Source organism: Musa acuminata, chromosome BXJ1-9 (genome assembly GCF_036884655.1).
Source record: "Musa acuminata AAA Group cultivar baxijiao chromosome BXJ1-9, Cavendish_Baxijiao_AAA, whole genome shotgun sequence".
In the NCBI taxonomy this organism is placed as follows: Eukaryota; Viridiplantae; Streptophyta; class Magnoliopsida; order Zingiberales; family Musaceae; genus Musa; species Musa acuminata.
The window spans coordinates 9672066-9687500 of record NC_088335.1 but is presented as its reverse complement, the minus strand read 5'-3'; the positions used below and the strand labels follow the sequence as shown (position 1 = coordinate 9687500).

At 35.5% G+C, this 15435-nt stretch overlaps 1 protein-coding gene across 1 annotated transcript in view; it reads left to right on the top strand.

The window, feature by feature from the left end:
• Nucleotides 1-15435, top strand: part of LOC135593104 (nuclear-pore anchor-like) — a 30719-nt gene that overhangs the window by 2730 nt on the left and 12554 nt on the right. Inside the window, exons 4-28 of the mRNA XM_065082925.1 lie at nucleotides 311-439; nucleotides 531-623; nucleotides 719-784; nucleotides 2026-2115; nucleotides 2236-2313; nucleotides 2705-2829; nucleotides 4119-4239; nucleotides 4336-4428; nucleotides 5582-5630; nucleotides 6462-6565; nucleotides 6631-6699; nucleotides 6807-6941; nucleotides 7046-7150; nucleotides 7311-7424; nucleotides 7536-7614; nucleotides 9242-9285; nucleotides 9383-9456; nucleotides 11001-11103; nucleotides 11701-11835; nucleotides 11897-11995; nucleotides 12232-12273; nucleotides 12371-12424; nucleotides 12960-13139; nucleotides 13225-13272; nucleotides 15068-15118. Of these exons, the coding sequence (XP_064938997.1) occupies nucleotides 311-439; nucleotides 531-623; nucleotides 719-784; nucleotides 2026-2115; nucleotides 2236-2313; nucleotides 2705-2829; nucleotides 4119-4239; nucleotides 4336-4428; nucleotides 5582-5630; nucleotides 6462-6565; nucleotides 6631-6699; nucleotides 6807-6941; nucleotides 7046-7150; nucleotides 7311-7424; nucleotides 7536-7614; nucleotides 9242-9285; nucleotides 9383-9456; nucleotides 11001-11103; nucleotides 11701-11835; nucleotides 11897-11995; nucleotides 12232-12273; nucleotides 12371-12424; nucleotides 12960-13139; nucleotides 13225-13272; nucleotides 15068-15118 (2280 nt within the window). The remainder of the gene's footprint in view (nucleotides 1-310; nucleotides 440-530; nucleotides 624-718; nucleotides 785-2025; nucleotides 2116-2235; nucleotides 2314-2704; nucleotides 2830-4118; nucleotides 4240-4335; nucleotides 4429-5581; nucleotides 5631-6461; nucleotides 6566-6630; nucleotides 6700-6806; nucleotides 6942-7045; nucleotides 7151-7310; nucleotides 7425-7535; nucleotides 7615-9241; nucleotides 9286-9382; nucleotides 9457-11000; nucleotides 11104-11700; nucleotides 11836-11896; nucleotides 11996-12231; nucleotides 12274-12370; nucleotides 12425-12959; nucleotides 13140-13224; nucleotides 13273-15067; nucleotides 15119-15435) is intronic.

Below are 15435 nucleotides of genomic sequence, written 5' to 3'. Positions count from 1 at the left end.
CATGCTCTGAGGGTGAGGGTTGCCCTTTTTGTTGCAGGTTAGCTAAGGTTGTATTCTTAATTCTTGAGCACTCATCTTTACTACATGTTCTGAAGTCTTAAACTATAATCTTAGCAAACTCTTTTTGGGGGTCTTTTTGCTTTTTCATGCTTTTCTTCTAAAGTTTTTCTAATTCCAAAGCCATATAAAATCTTTTCTGGGCTTTAGTAACCAGATTGCCAGATTCATCTGGATATCAAATTTGCAACCATATTTCGTTGATGATAATGTCATCATACTTAATCTTTTTCTACATTGTTATAATGAACAGGAGAAAGAGCTTCTAGAAAAGCACAATGCATGGCTTAATGAAGAATTGAGTGCAAAGGTTAACAGTCTTGTTGAAGAGCGTAAAACACATATGGAAATCGTGGCTGATATGTCTGCTAAACTTGCTGACGTGAGTGTTCTAATCCTAATGAAAGGTTTTTTATTTTTCAGCGCATTGAGTTCTGAAAGCTTTGCAACTATTCCTGTTATGTTATTTGCAGTTTGAGAGACAGATCAATGAAACTTCTAGTTCATTGAAACGAAATAATGAAAGAATACAGGAGTTGGAAATGAGAAATGCCTCGTTGGAAAAAGTAATGTTACATTCTTTTGATTATTAACTGTATAAGTTTGCCACTCTCTTTGTCTGGCCTGTTCATATCATGTTCTGTTTATTGGCCAATTTAAGGAGTTGTGCTCGTCAAAGGATGCCGCTGCAGCTAACGAAGAGCAACTTTCTTCTGAACTGTCAACTGTCAGTATCATCTTTAATTCAGTTTGTTGCTGTGTTATTGATATTCATGCTTCTCTGGTTATCAGCAATCTTTAGCTGCTTTTATAAAGTACACTTGAAAAACATGCAGAAATTTTAAAAACTAGCAAATAATTTGTAGACCAAGTAAAAGTCAAGAATTGAAGAAGAGTCTTGGGGTTTGATCTGGATTTTGTTGTGGTTCCTTTGCATTACATGTTGTGCTTGGGGAAGATATTTTTCACTGGCTGTTAACATATAACATCTGTAAACATTGGGGACGATCGAGAACTTCTGTCATATATTCTCTAGATGTAGTTGTACCTTTTTCTTTGGGGTGGGGGAAGTAAGGTTTAACTTGGGGTGTACCTACATTGATGATCAATGATTGCTTTCCACTAGCTTGCTTAGAAAAAAAATACTTAATACTGTCTAACTTCAAGTTGTACTCTGCTTCATCTCTTGTGCCACTTCTTATCCTATCTCTCCTGTCTTGAGATTCATTTATTCACAATCTGAATGATGTAGGGAGGAATTTGAAGAGGTTAACAGCAGTTTAGCATCTGATTATTAATGTTTTAAATGGATTTTTACATGGTTCGTATTACCGGTTCATACTGGTGGACTGACCAGCGATCGGTATGGTACATACCGAACTGTACTGACACAGTATGGTAGGCGACAAACTGGTATGTTCTGCCCATACCAGTCTCTTATTGGATTGGTATGTACCGCCCATACTGAGCGGTAAACTGCAGTACAGTAACTGTATGCTGTAGTACGACGAACCTTGGATTTTTCATATGTAAAATTAGAGGGTGAGCCTTGGCGCCATATTAAGGCTGTTCCTGAGCAGTCTGAGTAGCCGGGATTTGAGTGACAGAAGCAATCTTTCTGTTTCTAGGGGTCAGATTGCACATTCACCCTCCATATTCTGCATTTGTACAATCTTCTTGTACTTGACTTGTCCTTGCTCTCATATATAAAATTGTTCCTTGAACTGGTTAATGTATACTGGCTAATACTTGCAATGGTTGATTGTTATTGTTGTTTATCAGTGTGGTTCAGAGTGCAAGTTGATCTGATATAATGGATCATGTAGTTTTGGTTCCATCATATTCAGTTTGTTGTAATTATCTTTAGTATGAAGGCCTTTTTATTTTGTAACATATTACAGAACTAAAATGTCATTTGACAATGCTTTAATGAAATCTATGTCTCTTCTAATTTCTCTTTATAAAAAGGTTACAAAACTGGCTGAACTATACAAAGAGAGATCTGAAGAATGGTCCAAAAAGGCTGGAGAGCTTGAGGGTGTTATTAAAGCATTGGAGGTTAGGATATGTTTACCATCTCATGCATTACATATTTTTACCTATATTCAGTTTCAGTCTGTATAGTGAATATGCACTCATTGTTGATCTTCTGCTTTTGTTTTCCTTTGTCGGATGCAGACACATCTTTCCCAGGTTGAAAATGAGTACAAAAATAAACTTGAAAATGAATCTTCCCTGAGAAAAAATCTTGAGGAGGTATGAATTTGGGTTTTGACACTGAATAACTTATAATTTGGTTGTTATTAATTCCAGTAGGGGTACAAGTTAGCATATTTTGTTTATCTCTGTTTGTCAAATTGTCAAATTACCTCCCATGTTTCATGTTGATGCATGTTAGTATCCTGAGGTACATTTTTGACCATATCATTCATGCTCGTGCTTGTGCAATCAATATACATTGCAATTATGCAACAGAGATCTATTGTTTTCATCCATACAGACAGTCATTCTTTGTTGTACAAATGATATAGATTGGTATGTTTAGTCGGCTCGTGATCGTACATAAGGGCTTCTATAGTCACATGAGAAGCCATTTTGAAAGTTTTGTTTTTATACTGTTATAATGTGACTTTTTCTTGTCATGTAGGATGCTTCCGACATGAAAGGAAAACTAGAGAAATATGAAGCTGAACTTGAGAGTGCTAGAAAGGCTAATGAATTGAGCATCATCCCGATGTCCAGATTTCATGCAGATACAAATTTAGAGGAGCTGTATGTGCTCTGTCTTTTGATTGGTTGGATTATAAGTTTATTTTCTTGTGTTATTTTTATTAAGAGCTAAATTTCATAAATTATTTAAGATTCTGTTTATCATGAAAAAAAGTTCATTTTTATTTGAATAATGAAATTATGTAGGAAAATTGGAATAAGCGATTGGGAGAAGGAGCTTCTTTTTCTTTGTGGATTTGTACTATATTTTTTAGTCATTATTTCGTCATCAGTTTTTTTGCTTTTAAGAACTTTATATTGCTGGATTTTGGAGTAGTTAAATGGAAACTTGATTTACATGATACTTGAAGATATTGAGGAAGTTGAGAGGTATGTTTTATGAGACAACTAAATGTTGTCCAGGTCAAACTTCAGATTTGAGAATAGTTGAACACTGTGAACATTATAAGAAATTCCTGTTAGCAAAGAAGTGGTTAACAGGTACTTCTTTAGAGAATATATATTGTTCTATTAGGCAGTACTGTGTTTGAGGAGAAATGTGGCTTACAGGTTGGTTCTGTGCAATTAAATTTTATTCTTTACAAAAGTCTATATTTGTGGTTAGCAACTTGTTTGTTCTTTTAAATAATTTCCTGTAGAACAATCTGTAATTTTTTGTCAAACAGGAGAATAAATTCTGGTTGATACTGACAAGTAGGATGGTTTTGTGTTCATGTTTGTTTTCTTTCAGAACCTGTGAACTTGACCTATATAGTTGATGATATTAGTTTACACTCTCATATGCAATTATGCAAAAGAGAACAATGGTGCTTTTATTACATCGTCTCTGTCATTTTAGTTTTAAGGCAAATACATAGTTGGAAACATAAGATATGTGTACTTGAAATGTGTCTTACGGAAATAAATCTGGATCTGGAAATTTTGGGCATAGAAAATTGAAACGAAGAATTGAAATGAAGAATTGAAATGAATATGCTTCTTATTGCACCTTTTTGATATCATGAAACCTGAGATTTGATCAAAAATTAAAATTCTGAAATACATGGCACTCATCTAAAAAGTCCTGTTGAATTCGGCTTGGACAGTATATGTATGGGACCTACATGAGGTGAAAGTTCTTTCACTTAACAGAAAATCTGACCAGAAGCTATTGAAAGTTTTTGCTGATATAATGTGTCATGTACTCTGACCACATCTCCTTCCACTCTAATATCTCTTGTTTCTTTCTGAATGTTGTTTGAGTTCATGGTACATCCTAGTTCTGTTCTGTCATGTGATAAGCATTGTGGCTTATTTGTGTTGTTATAAGGATCTCTTTTACTTTTTTGCAGATCAGTTGCAGAAACAACCAGCTGTAGAACATATGAGAACAATCAGATGCTTGTCCCCAAGTTTCCAATTGGTATTTCAGGCACCGCATTAGCGGCTTCCCTAATAAGGGATGGCTGGAGTGTGAGATCGTGCACCTACTCTCAATCTTGTCCTTCATTGTTAGTTTTTGCTTATTGAGCGTGCTTGTTTGTTGAAGTTGTTTTCTTCAAAATGCAGCTTGCTAAAATATATGAAAAATATCAAGAAGCTGCTGATGCTGCACGGCATGAGAAATGGGGCCGAAAAAATGCAGAAGCTGTTTTGGAGCGGGTACTGATTCTGACTATTGCACCATGATAGATGGCTGTCATTTTTTTAATGTCAACAAGTTCTTATTCTTTTGGATATTTAATGAATCATGCTCTGAAGTTATTTTTTCCACAAATTTTGTACTCCTAACCTTTTCGTTTGAGATAGCATCTTATTGGATACTGCAGCATGGTTACTGTGAGCTATGGATGTTTTAGCATAGAGCTATGGTTTTTGTTGGCAGCTTGCACTTTTTTGTTCAATTCCTTTATCAAATTTCATTTTTGGTATATAGTCTCTTGTGATAGTATTCAAATACGATGGATTCTGAGACCAGTAACTTGTTGGCAATATAAAGAGTTGCCCTATAGGTTCCACCAAAATGGTCATCTTAGTGAACACTTTTCTCATCGAATAGGATCAGCAGACAGTGAAACCATTATATAACCTCTTTTAATGAGCGGGAGCCTTCAGTAGACTTGCCCTGTAAATTTAATGAGGATAGACAAAGAAATGAGAAATCCAATCAAATCCATGAAAGTTTCAGCATGCTATTTTAGGCATTCTCTTCTGTTTAGAATTCGATTTTTGAAGTTCCACTTTCCTATTCAAATACTATTGCTATTGTAGATTCTATATTGTTGAGAAGTCTTTTGTTTAATTAATTTTCACAATGCGGGTAGGAGGAAATTGAATTCTGTGATAGTATATGACTTTGAGGTTTAGGTATTTGTATAGTCATTATTTGCACAAGTTGAAATGGATGCTAGAACGAAATTCTTCTGAAGTTACATGATTTGTTTAATTATTTTTGAATGACACACTTGTGCATTTTTGTGTTCTTTTTTTGGCAACTTTTTAAGTGTACCTGACAATGATACCTAATTTTTGGTCGAAGATACTGCAGGTTTTCTCTTTTTGAGTAGCCATGTAGCAGCCAAAAACACAAGTTAGGTTTATACGAGTAGTGTCTGAATATGTGAAAATTCCTCTTATGTATCATTAAGTTTTATTATCCATGGTTGCATCTGTGAGAGACTTGTGCTTTTAGGTGTTTATTTCAACATCATAGTATTAGGGTGCTTATTTCTTTCTAAACTAGAACATGTAGGTTATACAAGAAATTACTAATGTTTGTATTTGATGCATAATTTTGTCTAAATTGAACATGTAGGTTCTACATGAAATCGAGGAGAAGGCTGAAATAATTTTGGATGAACGAGGTGACTCCTTCTGTTTTATGCTGACTAGAGATAGCCTTTTTTTGTTTTTTATATTTCATAAATTTCCTTTTCATTCATAAGTTTTGTTGTTATATATACTTTTTTTTATTCTTCTGATTTATGGTATCTGAGCTAGCAGGTGGATGTAACTTATTTGTAATTAAAATGCTATTTTGTTAATCAGGTTCTACATAGGAAATAATATCTTGTGGAATTGTTTAAACAGTGAACTATCAAGTCTCCTATTGGCCTTGTGAATGTTGGTTAGGACTACTAGGCATATGCAAGGAAAATTGAATTTTTGTTGGACTATTTCATTTGTACCTTTGCACTTTCTGGTTTCAGATAATTTGACTCGACAAGAGTTAAATATAATAATCACATAGTGAATACAAAATCATAGAGCCACAGATCTCGATCATAATAGCATCAAAAGCATAAAAAAGAAAGGTAACCAAGAAACAGGAAAAACAAAGGGAGCAAAAAAGATCGGGCAAAGTGAATATCAGAAAGATAAATCGGTGCCTCAAGCCAATATTCACAGTACAAGGCCGCCATGCATAATAGAAGTCAATATCGTAATTGTGTTTGCTGAACAACAAATGCTACTGCACTATAAAGAAATAAGCTACAGACAATAGCACAGGACTATGGTTTTGCAGTACCATGCCATCTTGAACAGGACCAAAAGAAAGAATCTCATCTAGAGTTTGAATATTCTCTCATTTCTACTTCTTCCATGATTATTTTAATATGTTTATTGTGGTTGTGTTCTTGTTGTACTCATTTATGTTCTTGCTGGAAGATAAAACCTTGTTAGCTTTGTATCAGCTGAACATGAGAGAATGATTGAAGCATACAATTTGATGAACCAAAAGTTGCAGCAGTCTTTGCTGGAGCATGATAGTTTTGAGAATATCATTCGAAACTTGAAGGTATGGAAATTCATTGTGGAAATACATATTAATTTTTACAGTCTGTCCTAAAAGTTGTCTTTTAGGCCGAATTGAAAAAGCGTGAGCGTGATTATACAATCGCGCAGAAGGAAATCAGTGATCTTGAGAAACAGGTAGGTGTCTTCATGTTCTTTGAGTCATTAAGAGGAAAAATATGAAGTGCTGATTAAGATTGAATCCATTGATGAACATTTTTGTTGATGCAATGACTTTGTTGTAGGTGACAGTACTATTAAAAGAATGCCAAGATATTCAAGTTCGCTGTGGTGTTTCTCAAGTATATGCTGACAATTCTCTTGCAAGTTCTCTTGACATTGATGGAATTAATGCTGGGGGTTCTACTACTGAATGCCCTGTATGTCAGTTTACATAATAAATTTTATGACATTTTTTCACTTTAAAATCACTCCTTTCAGATAAGTTCTGAAATGTTTTACATATATTTTCCACTTCCAACAGATGTCTTTCAAGGACATAAATGAACTAGTTGAGCAAAATGTCCAACTCCGAAGTCATGTGCTTAGGCTTTCTAGTGAAATTGAGAATAAGGAAGAGGAGTTAAAGGTGAATATCAAGTTCTTAAATGATATTTTGGATCTTTCTTTTCCACTTGTGTTTGTAATATGGAGTTTATAAATTAGTTCAACTTCATTACACTATTTGTATTTTTACAGTGTACTTGATGGTTGTCTAGTTGTCTGAGTATTCATGTCTTGTTTTTTAGGAGAATTTCCAAATTCAGCTCCAAAAGGTCACTGAGGAGGCAACTGCTAAGGTTGATACAGTGCTAAAAAAATCTGAAGAACAAGGGCAGATGATTGAATCTCTTCATAGCTCTGTAAGTCATGGGCTTGTGGTCATGCTCATTTTGAACTTTACGAAAGAAACATATTCAACATTACTTAAGTGTTTTACATCCATGTTGCAATCTTGCCTATTTCTTGTGTAGGTTGCAATGTATAGGAGATTGTATGAGGAAGAGAGGAGGACGTTAGCTTCTAGCCATGTGTACAAAGAATCTATTCCAGGTGCAATTTTTTTTACATTCGATATATTGTACTAAGATGCACTTTGGAATCTTGAGGATTATTATCCAAGTCATCTTTGTGATATGTGACTTTATACATCAAATTGCATGTGCAATGTTGCAACCAGTGTTTTCAAAAGCGCTAGGTGCTCGCCTAGTCTCCCGCCTAAGTGAAGCAAGGTGCTCCCAGATATTAAAATTTTAAAAATATATTAAGATTGATAAATATGATCACAAAAATAAAAATGACACAATCACATAAAGTAAAGTTACATTGCAGGAAATAAGAGCAGATATCTAGTATCTACAATATTCCTACGTAACAGTATATGTTCTAACTCCTAATAGTGTACCCACCTCAAGTTGATGTTGGAAATTTAACGAAGTGTAGGAAATACAAATAGGAAATAGGAGATCATTAATGGTGCAGGAAAGAGATCCTTTAACAAAGCTGTTGTTACCTATAAACTGAGAGAGAGGAGGAGATGGAGAAGTAATCGATGGAGGATGGTGGTGATTAGGGCAGAGGATATTGGCAATCTATGGCAAACCAAAGCTGGTCGACGACATAAACACACATGATGAAGAAACAAAGTTCCAGACGGTGGTGTAGGGGGAGGAGGCTCGTGGTACGACGGCGTAGGGAAAAGGGGGCTCGTGGTTTGGCAGCGTAGGGTGAAGGGGGCTCGTGGTTTGGCAGCGTAGGGTGAAGGGGGCTCACGGTCCGATGACCATAGGGAGGAAGAGGCTCGTGGTCCAACGAGGTACGCTTGGGCTAATCTGGACTTGATTTAATCGGGCGCTCGCCTAAGTCACCCACTGTTTGGGCCCAGATGCACGCCTGGGCGGCGCCTTCTTCAAGCGCGTCCGAGTGACCCTGTTACGAAGCGCTTGGGCAAGGTGAGCGCCTTTTGAAATCACTGGTTGCAACTACATTTTCTGTTCTGTTGTCATTGTCTGTTCCTTGTTGTGGGACTACTATGCTTATTAATCATGCTTTATTCATCTTGATTATTCATTTTCATTCTGGCCTTAAAAAGGCACTTTGAATGCCTCTGACGTATGTGTGCTGGAAAATGACATTCATAAGATTGGCAACCTGATTTGTTGTATGTTATCTCCTCCTATATATGCATATGATTACAAGAACTACCATGAAGTCCTGAAAGATTAACATGTTGAAGAGATGTTCTTGTTTGTTCAAGTAGCACATGTTTTTTTTTTTCAATATAGTTTTTCAAAAACTCAAATGGGTATTTTAGTCACTCTACACCATAATATTATGCAATGCATGGTTCCACTGGGGTCTTTTCTTGAGCTAAACTGGACAATGAAGTCCCAGATAGGATGTCTGTAGTCACAAGGTTACTGTTAGCACCCTTTGTAAGGAAGGCAGTCCATCCGGTTGGTCTGATCCAACCAAGGTGCCACCAGTGTTAAGTTTCAAGTGGCAGTGGCAGCTCCCATCTATGGCAAATAAGTGTTCTGCACCGTAGTTTCTTAGGTACCAACAAATTCCCAGCATACTTTTTCTGCCAGGAAATGAATGCCACCCCAAGTCTTCATTTCTGCATGTTGGGTTCCACTACTTTGGTTATTCTTGCAATTATCAGTGAATATTTTTGCAGAGGATGGAAAGAAGGAGCTTATGCTTCTATTTGAGGGTTCTCAGGTAATATTTACTTGATGGATCATGTGAATGATCATTCTGTCATTTTTCTTTTGTTGTTTGCCTTGTCTTAATGGAATTGTTCTTCCATTGTGTTTAGGAAGTTTCAAGGAAAGCCTATGAGCAGCTTGCTGAGCATGCTAGAAGTCTAGAAGAGGACTTGGGTAAATTAAGGTATTGTTAACTGTCTTTGGTGCATCATAGATCGAGCTTCCTGCCTTGTCACTATTGCATTGATTTTTTTGCATACCCAAAGTTAGAATAATTTTCTACTTTTCAGTTCATTTTGTAAAATAGTTTGTTATTGTTGCTGCAAACTGTCTAAAAATGGTCTTTGAGACTTTAATGAACACCTTTTTTTTAAGCAGTTGGAAGGGACATAATTGGTTATTTAATGTGGAGATGAGTAAATGTTAGATGTTATTTTTAAATTATTTTTTTGTTTTTTCTTCTCTCCTTTGTGATTGTGTGAAGATTATCATTCCTAACAAATATTAATATAATCAAATGGTTGGTGTCTGATGATTTGACCCACATGATTCTGATTGGTGCCCAAGGATTTGACCCATATGATTTTCTAGGTGTGGGTTTCCCTGTTTGGTATTTGAGTAAATGGAGAACAGCTAGCATTTACCATATGGGATTGACATAACTAATTTTTTTCACCATTCTGGGCTAGTCAGTGCATTTTCTTTTGAAATCCTCCTTAAGCATTTACCATGTTCCTCCTAATTCACTTTGGAATGTTGGTTCCAGTTCCCTGTATCTGCTTCTAGGTGTTGTCTTCTGCATAACATGAACTTCATTTTATGTCTCTCAATATATCCAACATGCCTGCATCCAAGTGCATATAAGTCCATTTAAAGCTAAATTATGATATTTCAATCCTCTATAAATTGCTGGCTTGTCGAAAAAGTGTCATTTTATCTTATTGAAAGACTCCTTTTGTACTGGGAATATCTTTTTCCAGCCCTAATCTCTTCTGCTTTTCTTCGTGTAACATTGAAGTTGTCTTTTTCTTTTTTGTTTACATAAATCATTCTATTCTCACCACATTTGAAGTCTTCTTATGTCTTCTCTGCTGTTGGTTCGGGATGACTGCGAAGTATTAACTGATGAATGGTTCTAACCATGAAGAGTATTTTATTTGCTTTGTATCACAATGTCATATCGGTTGCACTTCCAAAATTGGTTTCTCGTTAGCCATTTGATGGCAATCTGTTTGAATGCATAATTTTTTTATTCTGAGAAATTAAAGTACTTGTAAGAAAGGTTTGAAACAGTTCTATGATTGTAGTAAACCATTGGACCTTTTACCGAACAGTTATTAAGGTTTTGGTACTCCTGATATGCCTCAAAAGTTACCAAATTTTTATTTATTTGTTGATTTTTTTGGTAACACGACATATAGTGTATCAGTGCCTGGATAGTACACCTGATAAATACCATGAGACTTCCACAAGTGCCTGTAAATGTTATGAGAATCTGGCCCGAACCATGCTGAAATTTCAGGGGTTTCTAACTGGGTTCCGTTTACCCTCTAAAACAGTTAAATCATTTTTATTTGTTTTGAGTTTGTAAATATGGACAGCCTTGTGTGCATGCAAGCTGTGTACAAAGTTCCTGTATTCTATTTTATTAGTTGATGCTTGATCTGACATTTATATTTTATGCCACTTCTTTAAATCTTGTGGTCTGTGTTTTTGTTCTTCAATAAGGAGTGAAGTTTCCTCATTACGTTTAGAGCGTGATAAAAGGGCTTTGGAAGCAAATTTTGCCAAAGATCATTTTGATGGTTTGAAGAAGGAAATTGAACACCAGGTAGATTTTTGCTGAAAATTGGTAGCATAAGTAATCTTTTGTAAATTGTTATAAATTGTTGATTTGTTTAGCATATCCAGTATTTATTCTAGATGCTGAGGAGTATTGTTCTGAGTTTCCTTCTGCCTCGCCACATTAAATGTTCTTTCTTGATATCACCTGTGTTCTTTTCTTTGTGGAATTATTTAAAATTCTCCCTTTTAGACTGGTAACAATGTGAATGTCATCTTTATTTAACCACAGTGCAGCCTCTGAAAACCTGTATACTAGTCTTAATTTACATTGGATGAACCATTTTTGCAATAGCTAATGTGTCTCAGAAAAAGTAAAAAGAAATTCAAATATCTCATTTTGTCCCATCTTTTTACATGAATATCAAACAGGAACATATTACTTCTAGATCTGTATATTTAAATTTGCAAGGCATGTGTCAATCAACTAGTTTACTCCATATGGACATTTGTGTGCTTTGTTTTAGTAGGTTTGTATTGATAAATTGATATTCATCTTGTATCAAGAGCATTTGTGCTTTAGAAGTCCTTTTTTTCCTGTAATGCTTACATTCATCGCTGTGCATTTTCCTCTGAAATCTATCAGAGAAAGGAAGCCAATGCTGTCTCAGCTAGAAATGTGGAATTGACTCATTTAGTAGTTGATTTCCAAAAGAGGCTCCGGGAATGTTCTAATTCTCTACAAGAAGCTGAGGAGAATGCAAGGAAGCTAACTATGGAGGTAGGATAGTCACTTCGTGTTGATGTTTTTGGATCAGTTTATTCATATGCTGCCTTTTCAGGTGTCCATTTTGAAGCATGAAAAAGAGATACTAAATAACTCAGAAAGAAGAGCTTCTGATGAAGTTCGCAACTTATCGGAGAGAGTACATCGTCTTCAGGTGTTGTTTGATACTGTTCTCACAATTATCTTTTGAATCCATCACTGTTCTTTAGTAGCTTGTCATTTTCATGGTTTTGTGTAGCATTTCTTTCTGGAGTTCCAGGTGGGCATTTGTTTGTGCATGCCTTTCCCTTTTTATGATCTGGAGAATGTTGCATGATAAATGATGTTAAAACTTGTTACTGTTTATTTTATTCGATTGATAATTTGGATGGTGGTTTGCTTTTGATGCAGTCAAGCCTTGACACCATTCAAAGTGCTGGAGAGGTTCGGGAGGTATGTTTGTCGTTAGCTGTTCCTATTGCTGTGTTTTTTTGACATCATTTAGGTTATAAATGATGTATATTCTGATAATTTTCTTCTCATAATTTAGAATTCAAGAGCTGTAGAAATGAGAAAACTAGAGGAATATGCAAAACGAATAGAGGTATGACAATTATACTCAGCTTCTTTTGTAGTATTAATATTCTGCATCATTTTTCTTTTGTTTTAAGGTCATATGCATGCGATTTTTTGGGTTGTCCTCTTTCTTGTAGTTTGTGTTTTTTTTCCGTCTTTTCCTTTTCCCTCGTGATAATCACTTTTTTTTTGTTTTCATATGCATATTGAGAATCCTTCCACTAATAAGTGCTTACATTTTCTTGTATTTCAAATGCCCGAGTTGTTGCATTTTTTTATTATCTTTCCAGTACATTGCTTAATACTGGATTTACATATTAAATTGAGACTCTGGACCTAGGTATACATTTGGATACCTGGCTTAGTATCATACCATTTGACAGTGCCAATTCAAAAGGTTTCCAGATGTGGTGCTAATTTCTGCAGGCTAACTTCAAGCAGCTTGTTGGCTGGGGTCCAACTGAGCTTAATGACAAAAAAATTTGGTTGTTAATGCTTATTGGTTAGTTTTGTATATATTATCGCACACATGATAGTGCTGTTGACAAATCTCCTCTGTCCAGAGAGAGTGGGCAGAAGTCAAGAGAGAACTTCAAGAAGAAAGGGATCGTGTTCGTGCTCTAACAAATGAAAAGGAAAATGCATTGGAGGCTTCTATAAACCAGTTTCAGGAAATGAAGAAAGAGTTAGCTGAGGCCTGGAGTGCTGTTGCATCTGCCGAGTCTAGGGCTGCTGTAGCTGAGGTTTTCTTTAAATTAAATATGGATGTTACACATTTAAATATTTATATTCTTAATATCTTGTCTGAATTAAGTCTCTATCTTTTAGGCTCGATGTTCTGAGTTTGAAACAAAGATGAAGAGTACTGAACATAAGGTAAATGTGAGACCCTCTTGTCTTTGAGTAGATGTTGGGTGCTGTATGATGCTTCTCTTGATGTTTACATCTTTTGCTTATTATGTTCCTCCGATATATATCATTTATTTTGGTGCTACTTAGGTGATCTGTTAAAATGGTTTGATCACACCATGAAGCCTTAGAATGATACTGTTTGTCCCTTTTATTTTTTTTTTTGCTTTAGCATTTAGATATTGTGATACACTTGATATCTCAGATGGCTAAAGACTGACGTATTATGTGAAAGTATTTTGATAATATATTTTAGAAATGATGACTGGAGAAATTACTTAATGCCAGCATTGTAATTTTTTACATGGATTTTGTTGAGGCATTCAAAAAAGGCAGTTTATGACTGAATAACGTGGGAAACATTTAAGGATTGCAAGATAAATCAAGAATCTAATTGCCTGTTTAATTGTTTTTAAAACAGTATTTTTGGGTGTTAAAATCAAAAGGAAACTTGAAAACTTGTTCATCAAATAGGATTTGAAGATAGGACCTGCCCCTTTGTGGCTCTGAAACCTCTTTAAACATCATGCAAGGATGTGCTAGATAATTTAAAGACAAAAGAAAAAAAGACTTTCTTTGAAGAAAGCAGACATCGGCTTTGAATTAACTCTGAATGATGTAATGCCTTAATGCTTTAGCATGGGCTTCCTTTTCCCTTACAAGGCTAAGAGTTGTTTTCTCTATCCTCTACCGTTTTTCTTGGTCCTCTGGCTCAGGTGGAGGCAGACAATGAGCATGACAGTGGATGACAAACTTAAGAATCTTGTTGTTTCCTTCCCTTTACAGTCACTATCTTTCTCTGCTTCTTTCAGTGCTCCTATCCGAAGATAGTTTTGACAGTCATTGGCCTATTTCAGTGCTTATATTCTGTTTTTTTCTTTTGAAGCTAACAAATCAAAATTGATTAGGTCAGGCCAGGGTAGGCCGAGTCCAGCTATTTTTTGTAACAAGACCATAAAATCAGCAGAAATTGGATTTGACTATCTGTATGGAATGAACCATCATGGGAAACAATACATGAAACATCAAGCATTTGGTGTGTTATGGGTTGTTGAAGTTTTTAATGTGCTTGTCACTTTGTTTATTGTAATTAATCTGGACCACTTTAATGAAATTTCCTTCATTATGGGTTTTTGGAAGTTTTTAATCTACTGCAAACTGTTCTGCACTTAAATGGAACATTATATGCCGAGTGGACCTTTTGCCATTTGTATGCAATTTGGCATTCATTTTCTTCTGATATGTTTATTTATACCAGCTGATAATGATCCAGTAGTTTCTGGGGTAGCTAAGCAATTGAAACAATATTTCTACTGTGGTAAGTGAGTTTATAAACACATTTGTTGTCTCCTGGCCCCACTATGAGCCATGCCTCAGGAGAGTATCTCCCCATAGCAAAACATATACCACGTGAATCTAGTAATCTTTTCATCTGAGTTTGTTACTAAATTTTGTTCCCCTTGTCAAGGTCAGCATGTAGGTAGTCTCCAGTATGTGGCATGTGGTAATCATATTAGTGGCTTTATGCTTTGACATACCCTAGCACTACTTTGTGGGTTAGCCTTTTTCAGGTTCATTAGTCTACAAAATACAAATAACAGATGTTCTACTTGTAATGAACTGGCCCCATACCACGTGAGCCTTGCCCCCAAAAGGGAGTGATCTGCAGGCTCTCATACCAAAATCATTCATTATTTGTATTGCTTGAGATTTAATGGATTGGGCTGAACTTATTTGTATGCTAATCATGTTATCAATACAGGTCATTAAAGGGGATAGCAGACATGACCATACAGTGTTTTCTACAAATGAGGTACATTCCATTTCTGTTTTTGGGTTAATTTGGTACTGATACGCTGCTTCCAAAATTTACCCTTGCTGATGCAAATAGTTCATTTGGATTGTTAACATTCATAAATTTGAGGGAACTGTATGTGAAACAGCATGACACATAACACAAAGTGAAGTTTGGTTAGAATTGTCCTTTTGCTTCTTCTTGATCATTGTTGGGTCAAAAGCTAGAATCCTACAGCTATTGCCAAGGATAAGGAATGGTAGTATTCACAAGTTATTTCAAACTCTTTAGTGTTAAATTATTTCAGAATGGAATTATTATAAATAACATTCTGG